Genomic DNA, 22875 nt, shown 5'->3' on the forward strand with positions numbered 1-22875 from the left:
GTTCTGAGCAAGCAAGCTTTTCAGAGCTGTGATTTTTAGTTCTGACTTCCCAGTTGCTCCCAGCACTCTGCCGAGGCTGAGTCAGGGAGACGCTGGAATCTGAGGACAGGCCTTAGCCGCCACTAGATGGACTGAGGCCTGGCAGACTATTAAGTATGGTCTCTTCAAAGTGATATTCTTTGGCCATTTATCTGATATTTACTCAGAAGAGCAGCTGAACTGGAAGGTCCGGCTCCCAACCCTGATTGCAAATGCTTCCTCTCCTCTTCAGCCAGCAAACAAGAGCCCTGCAAGTGACAAGTCACTGTTTCTGGAAGGACAGTTTAGAAGTCACTTATTCCTCTAGCGCACACCCTCCCAACTCCACCTGCACACACACATGCAAATCTTCCCTGAGAGAAGCTCCAGAATAAACACGTCCCTCTCCTTACCCTCCTCGTGATGTTCTGTGCCATTCTCGAGGACAGCCAGGCCACTTAATCTGGATCTAATGGGACTCCGCTGCCATCCCCCGAGGCCCCGATCAAGTCGATCCTTGGCCTTCTGGCTTAGATTTTGATCTCCCACCCTGGGAACTGTGTTCGCTTTAGGCCTTGTTGTATGGCCACTACATGCGGACAGGTTGATCACTGGGATACAGATAAGAGTAAATAAGAGCAAAGACTCTCTAGATTCCTGAGGAAAGGGGTACAGGGCATCACTGGGCAAAGAACACACCAAATGGAGAAGTCAAGATGCCCCTTCACTCACTTCACCATTGTGCCAACAGATGGGCCCCGCCTGAGTTGTTGCCACATAGCTGAAATGACAATTCCCCGTTCTGGTTACCTCATCAAATTGTCATAGTCATCCTCTGACCCACTCCAGGGTTTGCTGCCCAAGGCTGACCATCTAACTTGTCAATCCCGTATCAGGAATGTTGAGGACTGGCCAGGCCACTTCTGAAAATGAAAGGCTTCTGGGGTACCTCTTGTCTTCCTCTAGAGTGTGGATTCTCGCCAGCCGCTCCGAGACCCAGTTGGACACCCCATCATGCACCTCTCGGGTCTGAAACATGCCACGGGTGAAGCCATATTTTGCGATGACATTCCCATGGTGGACAGAGAAGTTTTCATGGTTTTGGTGACCAGTAGCAGGGCTCATGCAAAAATCATGTAAGTGCACAAAAAACTTTCAAAATCCTTTTAAAAACATACCTGGAGATTCCCTCAGAGGAACATACTCGTTCTCCTGCGATGCCCTAAATCTAATGAACCTAAAATGGAAAGAATAAAGGAAAGGTTCCAGCCCCAGGAGGAGGAAGGGAGAGCTCCTGGAAATGCCTATCAGAAAAGGGAGAATGAAGGTCACAGCCTTGGACCCCTTGTTCCCATCCTGACCTAAGAAAACCTCATCTCTCCTCTGCAGCCTCAGGTACAAATCTAAAGAGTAGCTCATTCAGGGCTGATACTCAGCTAGTGATAAAATGCCCACTTCCTTACTGAATGGTGAGCGGCCCAGTCCTAAGCCTCACGCCCCTTGCCACTGCCATATTGCCCCTCCCTATCCCCCAGCAGCTGCAGTGACACCTTCTAGTCCTACAGGGACTCTCCTGGTCCTGACTCTGTGGGAGGTCCCTTTGGGTTGGTCAGGGCCTAAGCTGGATTTATGGTCAAATGGGGTGGGGGAGACAGGGGAGGAAACAGAGTCTTACTCTGTTGCCGCAGGCTGGAGTGCCCCAATTGCATTAGCCTAGCTCATAGCAGCCTCAAACTCCTGGGCTCAAGCGATCCTCTCGCCTGTAGCTGGGACTACAGGCAGGCACCCACCACAATTCCCAGCTAGTTTTTTTTTTTTTTTTCTATTTTTAGTGGAAACAGGGTCTTGCTCTTGCTCAGGCTGATTTTAAACTCCTGAGCTCAGGCAATCCATTCCCCTCAGACTTCCAGAGTGCTAGGATACAGGCGTGAGCCACTGCACCCAGCCATGGTCAGATATTTTTATTTTCAACCATACTTGATCTCTCCCACAGGCTTGATCCTCTCAAAGCTTGCTGATTTCTGCTTCTTAAATATCTCTCATTGCTCAGATCAATTGAATTATCTGAGGCCCTTGAACTACCTGGGGTGATTGACGTGATAACTGCTGAAGACCTTCCAGGCACCAATGGTGCAGAAGATGACAGATTGCTGGCTGTAGATGAGGTATGGATAGGACACGTTTTTTCAGAGGACTTTGTACAATCACCGAGGCACCACCACCTCCAGCCATCTTCCCCTTGCCTCCCAATGCTTTGGAAGGTAGACGTGCCAAGCCTCCTAGCTCCTCTCTGCCCCAACATCTTTATTCATCCCTACTCTTCTAGAGTCAGGAAATAACAGTAAAAGGAAACATTTCAGAAAAGTGGAAAGCCCCAGTTCTGCCACTATGAGCCCTTGAGTCCTTTTACCCTCAACTAAAGAGTAAATGTAGGAACTGATCTGTATCAGGCTAGAACATTCTAGAAAGATCTAGAAAGGCAAGTATAAAAAATATGGCCCCTCCCTCTTATTGACACTGAACTCCCTTCTTTCCTTGATGCCCCTCCCCATGTCCCATCTACCGTCACACACTTCATTTTTAATAAAGTTGCTTTTGTTTTGCTGTCTTTGACCTTTTAATTCAAACTCAGCCATCACTCCTTGAGCACTTCATTTTGAAGCCAGCTGCCTAGGCTCATGTTCCAGCTCTTCCCCTCACTAGCTATGTGCTCTTGGTTTTCATCATCTCTGAAAGGGGAATAATCACAGCACCCACTTCAGTGTGTGGCTGTGAGGTTTAAATGCATTAACACATGTAAAGTGCTCAGGACTTTTCCTCATGGAAATCTACAGGCTTTCAGTCAGGGTGAGCCATCGTCATATCTCAGGGAGTCCCACACAGACTGTTTGCTGTTGGCCCAAGGAACGAATCACTGTTCTTTTGGTTGAACTTGTCTATGGAGGTTGGCTGTTTAGAAGCTGTATTCATCTGTTCTGTATGTCATAATAAAATACCACAGATTAGGTGGCTCAAACAACGGAAATTTGTTGTCTCACAGTTCTGGAGCCTGAGTCCAAGATCAAGATGTTGGCATGTCTGGTTTCTCCTAAGGCCTCTTTTCCTGGCTTGCAGACAGCTGCCTACTCCCTGTGTCCTCGTAAGCCTTTTCTCGGTGTGACAGCACCCCTTGTGTCTCTTCCTCTTCTTGCAAGAACACCAGTCGTATTGGAAAAGGGCCTCACCCTATGACCTCATTTAATCTTATTACCACTTTAAAGAGCCCATCTCCAAATACAGTTAAATTGGGGAATAAGGCTTCAACTTATGAATTCTGGAGGGACACAATTCAGTCCACAACAGGAGCCACATTGGACAAAAAAATACCGTGCTTATCATTAAACTCTAAAATGATACTATGAAGGTGACCCATGTGACCTAGACCCAACAGAGGTCATAGTAGATTCAGGTTACAGCCATCTCATGTCTATGGTGGGGCTTACATTCACTAAGTTAAATGGCCAGTGGAATTGTCTGTATTATTCAAATTATTTTCTTAGTAAAAAATTATTTTAGATTTTTAGCCAAGCACGTATAGTTGAATGTGATTCCAATATGGTTAAGACTGCTCAACAGGGGCGGCGCCTGTGGCTCAGTTGGTAAGGCGCCGGCCCCATATACCGAGGGTGGCGGGTTCAAACCCGGCCCCGGCCAAACTGCAACCAAAAAATAGCCGGGCGTTGTGGCGGGCGCCTGTAGTCCCAGCTACTCGGGAGGCTGAGGCAAGAGAATCGCTTAGGCCCAGGAGTTGGAGGTTGCTGTGAGCCGTGTGAGGCCACAGCACTCTACCAAGGGCTACAAAAAAAAAAAAAAAAAGACAGCTCAACAATGACATCTAAGATGCCAGCCACTGGTGAGGTTGAATGAACCCTATGCCCGCCCAGGATTTTCCATCTGCTTCATGTATGTCCTTTCCACAGGTACTTTGCGTGGGCCAGATCATCTGTGCTGTGGTTGCAGAGACTGATGTACAAGCAAAGCGAGCAATTGAAAAGGTAAAGATCACCTATGAAGATCTGGAGCCTGTAATCTTCACCATCCAGGTAAGCAGGGCCAGCCAGTACCTCCCTAAAGTTGTAGAATCAAAAATACTTTGTAAATATCTTAATGCCAGATGAATTCGGGGATCTAATTTTTTCCTGTCACTGGCTTGCTCGGAAGATATTGCTTGTATGAGTTGAAATTATTTTTGGCTCCAAGGAACAGGAGGGAAAAAACATACTAGAAGTTTCTATCTCATGTTCAAAAAGTCCAGAAGTGGTCAGTCCAGGGCTTATATAGAGCTTTGTGTGTCAGAGTCCAGCCTCCTAGCGAGTCCTGCCATCCTGCCAGGTTTCAGTTCTCCAGGTCACACGTTGGTCCACAGTGGCTACTGAACTCTGGCCATCAACTCCACCTTCCAGACAGCAGAGAGAATGAAGTGATGAAGAAGGGTGGGCCCCTCCTTTCAGGACACTCCCACTCCATCTCTGTGATTAGAACCTCATCAAGCGCCACAAAGAACTGCAAAGGGAACGGGAAACGTAGGTTTTATTCCAGACGGCCGTGTCGTCACTAAAAACTGGGGGCTCTATTACTTGAGGAGGATGATGAGAATGGATATTATGAACCGTGTTTTCAAGGTGGAGCCCCAAAGCCACAGGACTTTCGTAGTGGAATTCCACAGAAGCTTCCATTCTCATTCCTGGGTCTAGATTATAATGGAATGCAAATGGTATTTCCAGGAAAGCTAATGGAGTGGGAATAGGCAATTCAAATCGGTCTGAGGTTTGCAAGTTCTGATTCAGTGAGGGACAGGTTCAGAGTAATCAAATGGAGAAAAGCTTACCTGTTTGTATGTTTATGACAGACCATAAAACCTGTTCAAAGGCTTTAATGAACCATTTGAACATTTTAAAGTATAACTAAAAGGTTACTCAATCTACATTGCTCAATATTCAGAATGTTTTTTAAAAACCCACCTTGTTTCTTAATCATTCTAAACCAATCAACTCTGCTCTAAATTCCATTTGCCAAGTTTGCGAGAGGCCCAGGGCATTATTCTTGGCTCACTCCCCTTCGAAGGTTGTTGCACTAAGTTCCTAATGTGGACTTTCGAAATTTCAATTCTAATCCCACTTTCCTCCGAGGAGAAATGGCAGCCAGAGGACACACCCATGAAATAGTCTAGGACTCAGAACGGTTAGAGATCTAGAGTTCCCTCTGAATAGAACTTTACAGAGACAACAAAAAGAAAATCCTTCTGTGACCAAAGGCAGGTAATAAAATAATCATATAGATCAATACTGATCAGTTCATCTATCCATTCCTTTATGTATACTATCATACATGTGAGAGAAAGTGTAGGAGTGTAAGATAGTGATTAAAAGCACAGATCCTAGAGCCAAACTACCAGACATGAATAGCAGCTGTACCTCTTACTAGCTGTGTGACCCTAGGCAAGTTACTTAGCCTCTCTGTGCCATGGTTGCCTCATCTGTAGAATGGGGGTAAATAAAAATAATACATACATCATCATGTTGTCATAACAGTGTGTAAAGCACTTAGCACAGTGTGTGGCACATAGTGCTCACTAAATATAGCATATGTTATACTAAGATTATACTATCATGTGACACATTTACAGCATGGCCATGTACTTCCAAGGGTACAAAGAAGGTTTATTAAGATCTTAATATAGAGGAAAAAAACATTCACTACATTGTTCATTTTCTGTTGCTTTAAAAAATCAGAGATTCATCATTAGAAAAGATGTTTCTGAAAACTAAGCCTGGGAACACTGCCTCCATCCGTTCTTTTCACTGTGACTTTAACCTCTTTAAGCCCAGTTTCTTCCTCTAGGAGAGGGAGATCATAATGGAATTAATGTGAGAATACACGTAATGCACTGCTATTGTACAATGCTTAAGACAGAGCAAGCACTCAATAAATATTAGCTGCTCTCAGTAGCATCATTAGAAAGTGAGGCTATGGAATCCGAGCCAATGATATCTAAGAATGCAGGAGACAGATTTTATTCTCAAGTATGGAAAAGCACCTTTCTAAGAATGCAAGAAATAGATGTAATTCTCAAGTATGGAAAAGCATCTTGGGAGTGTCTAAGAATGCAGGAGACAGATGTCATTCTCAAGTATGGGAAAGCACCTTGGGTCTAAAGGGCGCAGTGGCTCACGTCTGTAATCTTAGCACTCTGGGTGGCCAAGGTTCATGGACTTCTTGAGCTCAGGAGTTCCAGACCAGCCTGAGCAAGAGTGAGATTTCATCTCTTTTTAGAGATTTCATCTCTAAAAATAGCCAAGCGCCAGAGACTGAGGTAAGAAGATTGCTCAAGCTCAGGAGTTTGAGGTTGCTATGAGCTATGATGGTGCCACAGCACTCTACTGAGGGCAACAAAGTGAGACTCAGTAGTCTCAAAAAACTAAACAAAAATAATAAAATAAAATAAAAGTTAAACAAGGATCAGCTGCTGCTGGGTCAGTCCGCAGAACCACAGTCCTCAACGTGCATCAGTTCATGGTACAGTCAGAACACAACACAGAACACAACAAGAGGTTACGCCAAATACCAGAGAAATGAACACGCTTCCTACCATGTCTACTGGGCTTTCTTGCCCCGGAGATGTGTAAGGACTTGTGTTTTCTCCCTCACACAGTCTCAGTTTTTCCAGATTCCTGAGTTAGAGTTTCTTGTACACAAGCTGCCTGAGTAATTTAACACAAGTGTTTTCTTCCGGGAAAAGATGAAAATGGAAGCCCCAACCTCACCCATAATGCATTTGGACCTATCACCTGTTCCCTGGAGATTCACATTGAAAATGAGAAATTACTATTCATCACCCTGGACCATCCTAGTGTCCCCAGACCTCTGTTCTGAATATAGCTTCCTTCTTAGCATTTTGCTAATCCTTCTTGCTAGTTTTTTTATACAAGTCCAGAACGTTCTCTCCGACGTCTCTGCAGCAAGCCTTGTCCTCCTTTGCTCGCTTGGCACCTTTCGTGTCTTCCAGGAGACAGTGATTTTCAGGAGTATGCTGCCTTTTGTTTAAGAAAAAAACTGCCAGTGGAAGAAAAAGTTGGAAAGATTGGCTTTTGTGTTTTTTTCCCTGTCATTCAGGATGCTATAAAACACAATTCATTCCTGTGCCCCGAAAAAAAACTTGAACAAGGAAACATTGAGGAAGCATTTGAAAAAGTTGACCAGATTGTTGAAGGTGAGCAGGGTGGGTGGTAAACTCTGCCTGATGAGCTTATGAAGCAGACACCAAGAGCATGGGCTTTCCCTCAGAAAGACGATCCCTAGAATCTTGGTGCTTTGCCAGATTTCTCTTTCTCTCAAATTGTGTATGTATGTGTGAGTGTGTGTATGTGTGTGTGTGTGTGTGTGTGTGTGTGTGGTGTTTTGAGATAGGGGTGGGCAGTAGGGAGCAAGAGAATAAATGAAAGGAAAGTTCCTAAGATTTTTGTTATTCAAGGACAGAGTAAGGACCAGAACGTGGTACTCTTAACTTGTTATCCAGAACTGTAGTCTCTGGTAACAGACTCCGGGCCGAGGTAAAGCCAGCCAGCCAGCCAGGCCATGTCCTAATGGCTTTTGGATTCCCCAAAACGGAGGCTTTCAAGCAGCACACACCTCTAGAAGCTTCCCACGCTTATGCTCCACAGGAGAGGTCCATGTTGGAGGACAGGAACACTTTTACATGGAAACACAGACAGTGCTTGTTATTCCAAAGACAGAGGACCAAGAACTGGACATTTTTGTGTCAACGCAGGATCCAGCCCACGTGCAGGTGAGGGCCAGGCCACCACCATCCTACCTCTTCCTCATTCCCCCATGGCGGTTGCTCCCCACAGACTCACAGGCTGTATCCATTTTACCCACAGAAACTTAGACTCCAAGCATTAGACATCAGTCCGAGCAGCTAAGAGACCGCAAAAGCTTTTTGTTGTTTCTAGTCTTGTCAAGTAAATAAAAGAACAGCCACCGTGGCTTTGGGTTAAAGAGTACATTCATTTGTGTCATACTGAGATGAACTCTGTGATGGGGTGACAAAACTGAATTATTTCTCTACTTCACTTTTCTCTAAAATAATCATTACAAATACCCTTTAGACTCGACCCATCATTTTCATTTCCCCAGTCACAAAGTGCTCTAGGTTTTAGCTGCAGGTGTATCATCCTCTTTGGCAGACTGTCAGGAGTTTGCTGGTTTTCACCCCCTCGGGCTTTTAGGTGTGGGCATTTGACGAGGAATTCAACTTCTGACAGGAATCCAGGACTCTGATAGTTTTCCCTTCAGAAAATGCCTTTTTTTTTTTCTGCCAGAAGGGCTTCTCTGTGAAGATTAATGATGTTTATGAACCAAATCTGGGGCTGTATGCAGGTGATCTGAGGCCTGTTCTCCTTATCTGTGGTGTCAGATATCGCGAAAATTCCGCAGGGACCTTTTTTTGTGCTCAGCAGTTTTCCTCGGTGTTTTTTGTTTTTAATGTGTGGCCCAAGATGACTCTTCTCCTTCTAATGTGCATCAGAGAAAAAAAAATTCTGGACACCCCTGATTCTAAATAAAGCCCCCACAAGACAGATTCAAACTGTCTCCTTTGTTTTTACCCATAGACCTGAATGAATGCTGCTGTGATGTTGTGTTTCAGGAAACCAAAGCTTCTTTGCCATTTCATTCTTCCCGTGGTCTCACTTTTACAGAAAACAGTGTCCTCTACTTTAAACATCCCCATCAACAGGATCACCTGTCATGTAAAACGAGTGGGTGGAGGTTTTGGAGGGAAGGTGGGAAGGCCAGCCACGCTGGGGGCGATTGCAGCTGCGGGCGCTGTCAAGTAAGTGCGCTTGGGGGGGCAGGAGGTATCAGATGCCCAGAGCTGAGGGCAAGCCAAGTGGCCAGAGGGTCATAACCACCCATGTGTCCTCATACAATTCAGCCTCCAGGCTTAGTTTCTTTATAAAATGTAGATAAAAATACCTGCCCTCCCACCCTTTTAGAGTTATTGCAAAAGCCAAGTGGACACTGGACTTTGAGTAAGCAAATAATGCTGTAAAAGGAATAGTGGTATCATTTGTCGAATATTCCTAAGTTTCAGGGAAGGTGACTCCTTAAGGGGTAGGCAAGTCACCCTGCCCAAGCAGAGTGCTGACAAACGGGCTACTCCTGACTTTTCCCTCCTACTCTCACTCCCAAAACAGGGCAGGATGAGGAAAGAGAGGCTCGCCCCACTCTGCACCTGGGAAGGGCCACCTCTTCCAAGTCAGCTCAGTGGACAGACAACTTATTCCCAAAGATAGCTCCAGGGCCAGCCTCCCTAGAAGGCTCCCTTTTTTGCTGTTTATGCCTCAACATTTGTGTTCAGTTGATGCTGGACTTTCTGTTACTCGCTCTATTTCTATAGCCATTGTTTTTTTTAAGCATCAATCAGCCCTACAACATTCACAGTCTTACTTCCTTTGACAACTTCTGCGTAGTTCAGAGCTAGGTAGTGAAGCCTTCAGACATGCGTCTCAGTCCTCAGTGAGAGGTAGGAGAAAACAGGATCTGAAACTAATCTCCAGTTCTTTCCATAATTAACTCTCTCCATTCTCACCCACTGGGAACCCAGCAAGGAATAATCAGCCTCGTGCCCTCAAGACTTCTCAAACTTGAGTGCACGTTAGAGTCATCTGGGGAGAATTTAAATCCCAGTACCTAGGCTGCCCTATACTGACCCAGTGGTCACTGTGCAGGCAAGTGTAGCAACCGGTGTGTTGGCCTACGGCTGGCTGCCAGGCATTAAATGGTCTCCACTGCAGTGTCCCTCCTGAGAGGTAGCAGACATCCCTGCCTCCCCATGCCAGCCCCACGGAATCAGAACTACCAGGGGAGGGACCTGGAAACTGTACATTAAATGAATGCTCCAGGGGTCCTGGCCTACACTGGAATCATACTTTCCCACATGAGCTTAAAAACACCTGTGTCAGAATCACTGAGAAAAACACTGATTCTAAGGCTCCTCCCAAACCTACTGAATCAGAATCCAGTACAAAGGCCCAAGAATGTGCATTTGCACCAGGCTCCAAGTGGTTCTTCTTCACTCCAAAGCTAGGGCACCTCTGCCCTAGATACACAGAAAGGCCGAGGCTCCTCGAGCCAAGGCACCTCTGCCCTAGATACATAGAAAGGCCGAGGCTCCTCGCAACCCAGGGGCCCAACGTGCCCAACATAGCAGCGCTCAGGGGTAAGATCGCTAACCGAGGCATACTAGGATGACTGCTTGGGCTTATTTTCCCAGTAGTCTTGTTAAGTTTCACTATCTGTTCACATTCTTTCTCCTTTATAACGAGTGGTGGAGATAATGCAAAATGGCTGGATCTGGGTGAAGGTCCTAAGAATACAACTTAACTGCATGTGACATTAATACCTTTAGTTAGATTTCCAACTATTGATCTACAGGCCACAGAAACAATAGTAATTTAGTCATACATTAATTCACATTAGTGCCTAGCATGTTGGAGGTAATTATAAAATCAATATAGGATAAATGGATGGTTGGATAAATGGGTGGGAGGGTTCTGGAATGGATGGATAAGTGGGTAATTGATGGGTGGGTAGATAGTTAAATGGGTGGATGGGTAGACAGGCAGATGACTGGGAGGGCAGATGGATGGGTCAGATGGGTGGAAAATTTACTAATTTGTTTTCTTTAGAACTGGTCATCCCATTCGTCTTGTTCTTGATCGTGAAGATGATATGTTAATAACTGGGGGAAGACATCCATTATTTGGAAAATACAAAGTGAGTATTAAAGATGAAATTATTAAAATGCCTCATTTTATTTGAATGGCTTTTTCCTTTGCCCTTATTTTGATTTTGCTAAATTCTAAAAACAACCTTAGCATCTAAAATATTAAATGAAGATGTGATATATTTGAATACTTATAACATTTTATAAGGAAGTTTAAATCTAGTGTATAATTATGAGTAAGTTTGATTTAAAAACATACAATTTCAAGTAATGATAAAAACACAATTTAAGGAATAAGGATTTATATTAGTGGTTCCTCAAAACAAAGCAAACACAGAACTGAAAGAAGCTACAAACATTGTTAATATCATAATTTCTTGGCTATAAATATTTTGTTTTGCAGGAGAAAGGTTTCGAAACTATTTGACTGTTTTAACTGCAGAATCATTTTTTACAAGAGTTTTCACCAAGTAGTTGCAAAAGTGTTACAAAAGCTCTTTGCAGAAAGGAAAAAAAGAATCCCATGGCTAGAGAATTTAAAGTTATTTCAAACCACATACATTGCAGTTTTAGGCAACAATAATATAAAAACTATTGAACATTATAAAAAATGTTTGGCATCTAGTCGGCAACAATGCTAACTTTCGAATTTTGAATTGCTAGGATCACTCTACTGTAAAGCTTATCAAATACTCCTTATTTGGGAATTGCTGTAGCGTGCATGTTGATTTCCTACATGATTTTATCATTGCCTTATATTATTAAATTATTATATTTTCTCTACTAAATGTAGAGAAATTTCTACATTCTCTACTAAAGCCATAGCTTTCCATGCCACAGCACAACTTTATTTTTTCCACTGGAATTAGTAATTTTTATGATTACTAATTTTATAATTATAACTTATAATAAAATTTTATAATTTTTACAATTGTAGCTCTTTATCGTTATAAATTGGCTGTTAAACTTTTTATTTACCTTCAAATGCACAGAAATTAGTTGTTACAGCTATTACTGCAATGTAGAGGCACGCTGCTGAAATTGTGGCAGTTGCTGATGTTAAAGTGGTTGGCCTGGCTCGGCGCCTATGGCTCAAGCGGCTAAGGCGCCAGCCACATACACTGAGCTGGCAGTTCAAATCCAGCCTGGGCCTGCCAAACAACAATGACGGCTGCAACCAAAAAATAATTGAGCGTTGTGGCGGGTGCCTGTAGTCCCAGCTACTTGGGAGGCGGAGGCAGGAAAATCACTTGAGCCCAGAAGTTGGAGGTTGCTGTGAGCTATGACACCACGGCACTCTACCCAGGGTGACAGCTCAAGGCTCTGTCTCAAAAAAAAAAAAAAAAAAAGTGGTTGGCCTGGATTATAAATTAGAATTTTTATCTCAGTTATGAGACTGTTCTGTATGAATGCTTGTGAAGAAGGTTCTAGACAGTTAATATCTTGGTAATTACAGTAATATAAAACATAACTAAGAAGAGGAAAACAGACTTTTGGAAAAATTCAAATTGTATTTTGAAGATTTCATTTCTAATATAATAATGTGCAGTGTTTATACATGTGTATATATATCCTCATTCAGACATAGCTAACAAAGTTTTGCTTGATAATTCAGAACTATTTGTAAGTTAGCATAATAGATATTTACATGCAAATAGGTTCTTCCAACATTCTTGAAAAGTTTATAGTAAATAGTTTATGAATTCTCTCCGCTACCTTATTTAAAGTACTGTTTTGCTTAGCAGTCCTTTCTTCATGAAAAGTCAAAGGTCAACTGCAGCTTAGCATTTGTCAAAAGGACCATAAATGCTGAATTTGTGGATTTTCCTAATTTCTCTGTAGATTATTGTCCAATATTTCCCTTGGAGCAGATGATGGCAACCATATAATTGCACAGTTCCTTCATTATAGTCACCCCTGTTTTCAGAAAGGCAAAGGGACCAGGCCCAATCTGCTTTCGGTAGAATGACAGTAGGAAGTGGGAATCTCTCTTTTCAGTCTGAGCTATACAGACAAACGGGTCCAAGGGGGTGGGATGGGAATGGCAACATTGAAAAACGCAAGCTGGGCGGCGCCTGTGGCTCAGTGAGTAAGGCGCCGGCCCCATATGCCGAGGGTGGCGGGTTCAAACCCAGCCCCGGCCAAACTGCAACAAAAAAAAATAGCCGGGCGTTGTGGCGAGCGCCTGTAGTCCCAGCTGCTCAGGAGGCTGAGGCAAGAGAATCGCCTAAGCCCAAGAGTTAGAGATTGCTGTGAGTCCCGTGACGTCATGGCACTCTACCCGAGGGCGGTACAGTGAGACTCTGTCTCCACAAAAAAAAAAGAAAAACGCAAGCTGCCTTTCGTGTCTCCAAAACAGTAACAACAGCCGGAGCTCATGTTTGTTGGGGCCTGTGACCCACTTCCAAAGCTTTCTCGCCAGCTGGGAAAGTGAGCACAGTCATCCCCAGGCATTCATTCACCTACCGCGGCTTCAGAGGCTTTTCCATAACCAGAGACACTGCAATTCATTCCAATGATTCTGGAATTCCAGAGGCTGTACCACAAGGGAGAAAGCCACAGACTAAATTAGAAAGAAAGCCAGGAAAAATGGAAAGAGAATCTTCCCAGAGTAAGGAAGGCGAGGGTGGCAATTACATGCTGGGAGACAGCAAAGAATTTAGAATTTCACCCTGACTGTGAAGCTAGAAAATTACACGTTGAAACGAAAGCACTCAGCAGAATCCAGATCAGAAGAGGTCTGCATCAGATAGGCACTGACAAGGAAGAGCCAGCGTGCTACACCTGACTGGGGTGGGGAACCTGTGGCCTTCTGAGTTCAAGACTTGTCTTTTTTTAAGCACCAGAGAGGGCAAGAAAAACTTTATCTTTCTCTGCTGCATTCCTTTTAATGAAAAGGATTTGCTCTGTAAAATTTGGATTCAGTGAAAAGGACCCAGAAGGCCACACGTGGTCCCAAGCCCACAAGTTCCCCATCTGGTCCTACCCCATAGGGAAACTGGGCTGAGGCTGGAATTTAGCATGCAAATTTTAAACATCTCAATAAAATGTCCCTCATTTGGCGGCAGGTGGGATTCATGAACAATGGGCGGATCAAAGCTCTAGACGTGGAGTGCTACATTAACGGAGGATGCACGCTGGACGACTCGGAGATGGTATGTGCATCGGAAAGCAGCAATGTTTTTGATTGTGAACAGAATGCAAAATTTCTAGATGAGTCTTTAGGAAGCCTGTTTCCTAAAGCAGTTAAATTCCATAAGTAATTTGACTCTGTACTTGACTTGCAAAGAAAAGAAAAAAAGTGACGGTTAATAGATGTGAACATCCTTTTTACTTTAGGTAACAGAATTTCTTATACTAAAGCTGGAAAACGCATATAAAATCCGCAACCTTAGGTTCCGGGGCCGTGCCTGCAGAACAAATTTACCATCCAATACTGCTTTTCGCGGGTTTGGCTTCCCACAAGGAACCCTGGTAACAGAATCTTGCATCACAGCTGTGGCAGCCAAATGTGGCCTTCTGCCAGAAAAGGTAAGGTTGTAATTGAGGCTGCTGAAGAATCAGATGCAGTGGGGAAGCAGCCACCCTGACCAGGGAAACACAGGAGAAGAACTACCCCAATTAGTGCTGGCTCAGAATTCAAAATTCAGACCTATCTAAGGGAACTCACCTCCCCCATCTTCCTCCTTCCCTCCTTAGGCAAAGATTTCTCTTTCTTCTTATTTTTATTCATACGAAAACAATTATTGTTTTTAAAATGAGAACCACATTGAAGTAATGAAAAAAGAAAATGAATTCCCTTTGTCATCCCCCATACCTGTTGGTCGAGAGTAGCCATTGTTAGCAGTTCCGTGTTTATTGTGCTAACCCCTTTTCTATCTTTGGCCACACATTTGTATTCACACACATACAGAAGCATTACCATATAACATATGCACATATGTGTACTTATTTATCAACACGAAACCGTAACAAACATATTATTCCATACCTTCCTCTTTCTACTTGACAATATCCCATGGCCAACTTGCCAGGTCAGTAGAATCTACTTCACTCTTCTTCATGACTGAATAGTACTATGTAATATAGACCTATCATAATTTAGTTAGCCACTCCGTTATCAATATACATTCTGGTTGTTACCCATTTTTGGCTTTTAAAATGATGTTGCAATACACATCTTGGCACGTATGTACCAAGGGTATAACTTTGCCCTATCGTGTAAGTATATTTATAGGATACATTTACAGAAGGAGAATTGCTGCTGTACTTGGAAACTTTTGAGAGATACTGTCAAAAGAGTACCTACCAAAAATATCATTCTGCACAATCTACAGGAGGTGCAGAAGGGCACACAGTGTGCCACCCAGGGAGAGGCAGCTTCAGGACCTAAGGTCCCTGTGGATAGCACGTTTCCACACCTCACACATTCCAGTCCGACCCCGGCCTACTTTTTCCATGTATATTCCCTCTTTCCCCAATACAAACCTTCTGCTCCACGAAGACTCCCTATGCTTTGTCCCTGGAACCCCTTTGTCCCTATATCCAAGGGGGAAGTCCAGGTTAGTGATTTGTGATTGTCGAGGTGTTTCCTAATAGTGTGCAAGGCAGACAGCCGTTCTCCTAAGGGAAGTCCCGTAAAGTGCTCCATGGGTACATAGGAGGAAGACATGGGGAGGGGGATGAGGAAGCACTTTCCAGAGAAGATGACACTGAGATAGGTCTTGGAGAATGATAGCTCAGAGTGTGGAAGTGTGACACAGGCAAGGCGAGCCACCTGAGTGGGACAGCCCATCTCTCTGTGGCTCAGTTTCCTTATCTGTAAAGTGAGGACGAAGTGGCTCAGAATTCCTCAGAATTCCAGAAGAATCAAATGACTTAATACTCAGTAAAGTATTTGTTTTGTTGCTAATAATAATAGCTCTTTTATGTTATTAGAATACAATGGAGATAATTAAAAAAAAATAATAATTCCTGGGCATAGCTCAGCAGGGTCTGCTTCCTTATCAGGTATTGCAAATTCCCAGGACATAAAACACCACCTTAGTCAACTAATTTTTTTAAAAGATTTACACATACATTCCAAAGGCAACTGGGTAGCTCTCAGGAGAGTTTCTATTATCTGCGATGTTATTCCTCTCTAGCAGAACAAATGTCAGTTGTGACAATAAATCTTTCTTTAATATACCGGCTACTGGTTCTGCTCCATCCCCTGAACCTTGTAAGAAAAAAAGAACAAGCTGCCTTCCCAGGCCCCTCTCTCCCACTTCCTTTCCTGGACTAATCCCTACCCATTACTCTCTACTTCCAGCAGAGAAAGAGCCTAATTGGTGCGTTCATGAAGAAATGAAAAATAACCCCATTACTTTTGTAAAAAGCACATGCTGTTCAAAGAAAAAACAGACCTTGTCTTTCCCCCTCACCGAAGTCTATGCGTTAATGGAGAGGTTTTCAAGTCTCTCCTTGGTGGTCAATTTCAGTCTTACCATAACTATTGACTGGATTTCCCACCTGTTTCAGATTAGGGAGAAAAACATGTACAAAACGGTTGATAAGACCATCTACAAACAAGCATTCAGCCCTGAGCCCCTGATAAGATGTTGGAATGAGTGTCTGGACAAGTCTTCCTTTCATAGCAGACGAATACAAGTGGAAGAGTTCAATAAGAAGAATTATTGGAAGAAGAAAGGCATTGCTGTGGTCCCCATGAAATTTTCAGTCGGCTTTGCTGCGACAAGCTATCATCAGGTAAGACTCTCACATGGTAAATAATTCTTTCATATCTGGTAAGTAACTCTCATGCCAGCCACACTCTGGCCTAGTCAGCTTGTGTGGACTTTGAAAGGACATCATACTTCTCAGAGCCCTTGAGCCCCCCCCCCACCAACACCTAGGAGAAACGCACAGGGTCCTCCTGAGCAGCCCCTCATCTGAGGCCTGCAGCAGCGTACCTGCCGAGGTGCAGAATGCCCCCACCGACTCCCCACTATCCAGAGGGAATGGGAACCCTGAAGCCTACAATGCTGGGCTTACTGAGCTCAGGGGTCTCACGGCGTAGGGAGGAAATGAGTTTCCCCCCGGTGTCCCCAGACGCCACAGCACTTCTTGGCATACCTGCTAAGTCTTAGGCAGAGAAGCAATTCCACGTTGCCCTGACCACCTGGCACCTTCAAGCCACCTGTCCTAAGAATCTATGTCAATTCCAGCGGGGAAATGGAAATGGGGTCCAGAAATCGTCCCAAATAAATCTGAAGAAGTGAGTAGAATATTCAATTCTTCATAGAATAAATCTATGAAGAAGGAAGTCACTTACTGGCCCTCTCCAGAAGGGAAGAGGAAGGGCAGCACAGAGGTGAGAGCATCAAATACTGCATGACTTCCCTGCGGTCCCAGGGGGTCACGGGCAGGAAAGCTGTTTAGAAAACTACGCACTGGTGTTGGGTCCCCAGTACTGTCCACCAAAAGCAGAAACCCAGCAACTGGGGAAACTTCATGTGTTACATCTCCCCTGTGTGCACACCACTGAAGCGTCCTTCAACTAGGAGCCCGCTCCCTCGGGCAATAGATTCTCTCCCTCCTTCCCTTCCTCTCTCTGGCTCTCTTCCTCCTTTCTCAAAACTATAATGCTGCCCTGCCAAAGGAAATCCTTCTTAGAGAATGAAGCAGTTGCCCAAATCCCTAATCAACTGAAATCAGAAGGAGGACTTAAGAAATCCCTGGCACTACTGTTGACTAGCTGTGTGACACTGAGCGGGTTATTTAACCTCTCTGAGGGGAGAGAGGAAGCTGAGGAAGCCTCAGCTTCCCCAATTATAAAACGGGACTACTAATAACTGTCTCTTAGCATGGAGCACTTGAAAGAGTTCCTGGAAGTCCCGGGACATTACCCCGGCCATCCTAAAGAGCTCGGACACACTGCTGAGGGCCCCTGCTCCTCTGGTGGGTAGGAAATGATTTCTGGGCCTCTGGGCCCCATTCCTGCTCAGGTCCAGCACACTCCCTTATAAACAGGTGTGAGAATGTTAACTATCTGCCTACAAGTGGGTCCAATTGAAGCTTGGGGAGTAAGAGACCCTGCAGAGCCGCCTGGGTCATTGCTCCCTAACATCAAATACTGTGTCTTTTCCAAGCCAACTCTCTAACACCAAATGGGTGTGCAACAGTCCAGTTCAATTCTTTGAACTGTCAAGGGCCATCCCATGAGACTGTGCCCTTAAGACACCAGCCTCAGGGGAGCACCTGGCCACGCACACCTCTTCCTGGTCAACTACTTATGTGGAGGTTGTCACTACTCCTGCTCAGGCTTGACAATCTGCCAGGATGACTCACAGGGCTCAGGAAAGCACTTTACTTATGATTATTACCAGTTTGTTAAAAAAGGATACAAATCAGGAAGAGCCAGATGGAAGAGCTGCAGAGGGCAGGGTGTGGGGGGAGGGCACAGAGCTCCTCTCTCCCAGCACCTCTGCATGGAAGCTCCCCAAACCCCATCATTTGGGGCTTATGGAGGTTTCATTCATAAGCACAGTTGATGAAATCATTGGCCACTGATGACTGAACATGATCCCTAGCCTCATCCTGAAGGAGCTGGGGAGAGGGGCCCCCACACTGAAGCTATCCATGTTCTCCCATGAGTTAGCTCATTAGCTGACCAAAGACAAAAACTTGTTCCAAAGTTTTAGGAGCTCTGGACCAAGAACCAAAGATCAAATACACACTTTTTATTATAACACAGCTCCCTTCACCTACATAGCTGCTCCCCACCTAAACTCCAGCCTCCTCTCTGCTCTCATCCACAGCAACCAACTTCTCATCTCATCACCCACACACACACACAAATCTTTAAATCAAGTGATGACTTTAGGTTTCCATTTAAACAGCCTCCAGCTTCCCCACAGAGTTCTGAATGAATAGACCCAAGAATCACCTGGCTAGCAGTCGGAGAGTGTTCCAGGCCAGCTGATGACTCACGAAACTGGAACATCTACTCTCTGAGCTGGCCCATGGCAAATAACACTATTATTAGCACCTATAAGCCGTGACCCTCCCAAACCCCTCCTAGGCAGCCCTGGGCCTCCTAGCATCTCCAAACACCAGTGGACCGAAGCATTCCTTCCTTCTCTTCCTGGAAGGAAAACTGCCATCTCTCCATTCGTTCACCTCATTAAACATTTAAGTAGTGTCTCTGTGATTCAGTCTTGCTCAAAAGTCTTCCTAGAAGGTGAGGATGAACAAGATGTGCCCCTTGTCTATGAGACTCTCAGAGAAGAGTGTGTCACGGGCCGTGCCTGTGGCTCAGTGAGTAGGGCACTGGCCCCATATACCGAGGGTGGCAGGTTCAAACCCCGCCCCGGCCAAACTGCAACAACAATAAAAAAAGAGTGTGTCACCTCCTGTGGTCATTTCCTGTGACTGCTGTACAAAGCCACCACAAACTGGGTGGCTTAAATAACAAATTTATTCTCTGACGGTTCTAGAGAATAGAAGTTCGAAATCAAGGTGATGATGGGGCCATGCTTCCCCTGAAGGCTCCAGGCAAGAATCTTCCATGGAGTGAGTCTTCCAGCTTCTGGTGGCTCTGGGTGTGCTGTGGCTTGTGGCAGCATAAGTGTAACCACTGCCTCCATCTTCCCTGGTGTCTGCACCTGGCCTTCTTATAAGGACACCAGTCATTGAATTTAGGGCCTCCTAATACATTGTGATTTTATCTTAACTGAAAACATCTGCAGAGACTATTTAAGGTTAAGTTCTGAGGTTCCAGGTGGACACAAATTCTGGAGGGGACACTATTCAACCCAGTATTTCCCATAAGAGGTACAGAGAGGAAGTACAGACCGAGCCTTCCCAGGTGGGGATGAGAATCATTCAGGGAAGTTTGAACAGAACAGGGACTGGGGCGTGTGGGCCCACAGGCTGGGCAGACAGGTAAGGAGCAGGAGGTGGGAAAGGGGTCTGAGGCAGGGATGGAGCCGGGAAATCACAAGAGACCAAATCCCAAAAGGCTCATATTGCAAAAAGGAGCAGGGCTTTCCGTTGCAGACAATGGGAGTTTTTGCCCATATTGCAAAAAGGAGCAGGGCTCTCTGTTGCAGACAATGGGAGTTTTTGCCCATATTGCAAAAAGGAGCAGGGCTCTCTGTTGCAGGCAATGGGAGTTTTTGCCCACCTTGCCCACTAGATTCCATTCAGTTGTTGCTTTGAGGAACCCATCCCTGCGCAGCACCAAAGGACCTGTCTCTCAGGTCTCTCGGGACCCCTCTGCCTCACTGATCCCTCTGCACCGCAGTGACAGTCTGTCTTCCCTCTATAGTGAGAGCAGCTTGAAGAGGAGCCACGTCTGGTTCATCTTTGCATATCTAGAGCTGAGTGCAGGTAGGCACATACTTAAAAATTAGTTTGATGGCCAGAGGTGGAGGCACGTACCTGTAGTCCCAGCTACTTGGGAGGCAGAGGCAAGAGGATCACTTGAGTCCAGGCTATAGTGTGCTATGCCAATTAAGTGTCAGCATCAAAACAGTGACTTCACAGAAGTGGGGGACCACCAGGTTGCCTAAGGAGGGGCGAACCGGCCCAGGTTGGAAACAGGTTGAAACTCCCATGCTGATCAGTAGGGGGACTGTGCCTGTAAATAACCACTGCACTCCAGCCTGGGAAACATAGCAAGAGCCCCTCTCTGAAAAAAAAAAATAAAAAATAAACCATTCTGATGGACAGCCAGTGATTTTAAGCAGCAGAGTGACTTTCAAATAGTTGGAAGCAATACTCACAGCTCCTGATTATCCAAAGGAGCTCCTATAAAACCAGGAAGAATGTTCTTACAGACGACTTTTTGCTTCAGAATCCTATCAGGAAAGCTGCGTCTCTGAGCCTCCCTGCAGACGTTTCAGGATCTCGTGTTTGATAATGACCCTCACTAAGTACTAGCTTGCACTGAGATAAGCCTTCCGATTATTCCCTAGGCGGCTGCCCTCGTTCACATCTACACGGATGGGTCTGTGTTGGTTACACATGGAGGCAATGAACTGGGACAAGGCATCCACACCAAAATGCTCCAGGTAAAATAAGTAAAATGAAGCCATTAATCTCTCTATCCATTGCCGATGTGACTAAATGTGGGAGTCATCTTTTAGGGTAAATGATTACTCCTGTATTCAAACCGATTTGGTTGAAAGCTTTCCTGTTAAAGAGAATGTCTGAGGCGGCAGAAATCCCAAGTGTATGCAAATACTCCAGGAGCTTGGCCAGGTGCAGGGCTAGATGTGGTTGTTAGTGAAAACACGGCTAAGGAACCATGGAGCTCTGCGGCAGGAGCTCTCTGCAGGCTTACCCAGAGAAGGTGTTTCTCGGCGTTTCTATTTTTAATGTCTAAACTTTAGGCAGCAATATTTGGTTGCTAGAGTTTTGTTTTGACGAGTAAGGACAAGTATTTCATCAGCTGTCATCATCCCATAACTTTTAAAGGATATTTGACACACACACACACATACATATACAAAGAAGTAAAAGTATAATCTCAGGAGAAAAAAAGAAAAAATCTTTAAATTGAATAAATGGAACTTGACAAATTTAGGAGATCGTTCATAGTGCACATCTGGAGCTTTAGACTGTCCCACCCCTTTAGCTCGTTCGGAACACTATACCTGTCCCATTGCATGTATTTCTGAAAGACTCCTCAGTTCAGATACCTTTGAGCTCCATCCCCTTCCTCATTCCCATACCTGCCACCGAAAAAGGCACAAGATCCAGCTCTGGTCAGTCATAGTTTCCAAACCTCACTGACTCCAGGCGGAAGGCACATGAGTCAAGCAAGGCCAATCAGAGTCCCTCCTGGGACCAATGTATAGACACTGGGAGAAAGGAATTGTCTTCCCCCGTGGTCATGTAGAGCCCAGGCTATAGGCCAGGTGTCACCAAAGGCAGCTCTGTGCCATGGGCAAAGCCTGTCTACTTTGTAAATAATATGCTCGTGTAGAAAGAAGAGCAAAAGTGAGGCTGAGAGAGGACCCTGCTGAGACCATAAAGCCCTGGACACAGACATGCCTGACCCTCGCTTCATCTCTCCTTCCCAGCGAGATGAGCCAACAAAATTTCCTTTGGATTTTCCTCACCAAGAAACAATAAAATTGTCCTTTTTTTCTCTTTTTGCCTCTTTCTGGAGAAACTTAATACTAAATGGCATTAGTCAGAAGATTGACATTTGGGAGCAGGAACAGGTGTGTAACTATAGACATCTTGAGAAGATGTGTCTTGCAAAAACTAAAAGGCAATGGCAGCCAAAATCATGCTATTTTCCTTTCCTTCCTGACCTCCCTGTCATTCTTTCCTTTTCATTTCTTCTTTTTTATTTTTTTCTTTTCCTGAAGAGACAAGGTCTCACTCTATTGCTCACCCTGGCCTTAAACTCCTAGCCTCAAGTGATCCTCCCTCCTCAGCCTCCCAAAGTGCTGGGATTACAAGTGCACACCACTGTGCCCAGCCTTCATTTCTCCTTGATTAAATATCTTACTCTCCACACGTGTTTGCTAGAGAATCTGAAAGGAAAAGAACAGAAAAGGAAAAACTGAACAGCCAATGCTAGAGAAATACATGCGAGGGGAAGCAAATGGAGGAAAAGAGGGAGGAAGCTGAAGTTAAGATGGGCTGAGAGCCAGGCAGGTCTTCCAGGTCATTCCGAGTTCCTCTGTCCTATCAGCAGACTTCAGACCAAACTCTGAGTCAGCCAATCAATCTAATCTCAATCTCTCCCTCTCCCTTCCTTCCTGCCACTGTGACCACATATCAGTGCCTGATAATCTCAACTTGGCCTACTTCTGGCACATACAAACCTTAGCAAAAAGGAAATCATTAACATTCTAAATGCACTAAATTTGCAGAAAAGAACCACTGTGAAATATTACCAAGAAAACACTTTAAAAGTCAAAATACATGAGGCCCTTCTAAAAACAAGTTCTGATGCTCATAAGGCGCATTGTTTTAGGCTTAAAAGGATATCATGGATCTAATACATTTTTAAAATCTTAATATTATTTTTAAAAGTAATGGCTCAAATCCTCATAGAAGCCCTTGCTGCACTTGAAACTGTTTCTTTT

General features: G+C 44.7%; 1 protein-coding gene across 1 annotated transcript in view; it reads left to right on the plus strand.

Annotated features, from left to right (window-relative positions):
• LOC128589914 (aldehyde oxidase 2) overlaps positions 1-22875 on the plus strand; it is an 83389-nt gene that overhangs the window by 32567 nt on the left and 27947 nt on the right. The window contains exons 17-27 of the mRNA XM_053596790.1: positions 985-1154; positions 2069-2183; positions 3978-4100; positions 7171-7267; positions 7719-7843; positions 8757-8890; positions 10749-10836; positions 13855-13941; positions 14126-14317; positions 16307-16534; positions 20746-20841. Coding sequence (XP_053452765.1) covers positions 985-1154; positions 2069-2183; positions 3978-4100; positions 7171-7267; positions 7719-7843; positions 8757-8890; positions 10749-10836; positions 13855-13941; positions 14126-14317; positions 16307-16534; positions 20746-20841 — 1455 coding nt within the window. The remainder of the gene's footprint in view (positions 1-984; positions 1155-2068; positions 2184-3977; positions 4101-7170; positions 7268-7718; positions 7844-8756; positions 8891-10748; positions 10837-13854; positions 13942-14125; positions 14318-16306; positions 16535-20745; positions 20842-22875) is intronic.

This window comes from Nycticebus coucang, chromosome 7, assembly GCF_027406575.1.
Source record: "Nycticebus coucang isolate mNycCou1 chromosome 7, mNycCou1.pri, whole genome shotgun sequence".
NCBI classification, from domain to species: domain Eukaryota; kingdom Metazoa; phylum Chordata; class Mammalia; order Primates; family Lorisidae; genus Nycticebus; species Nycticebus coucang.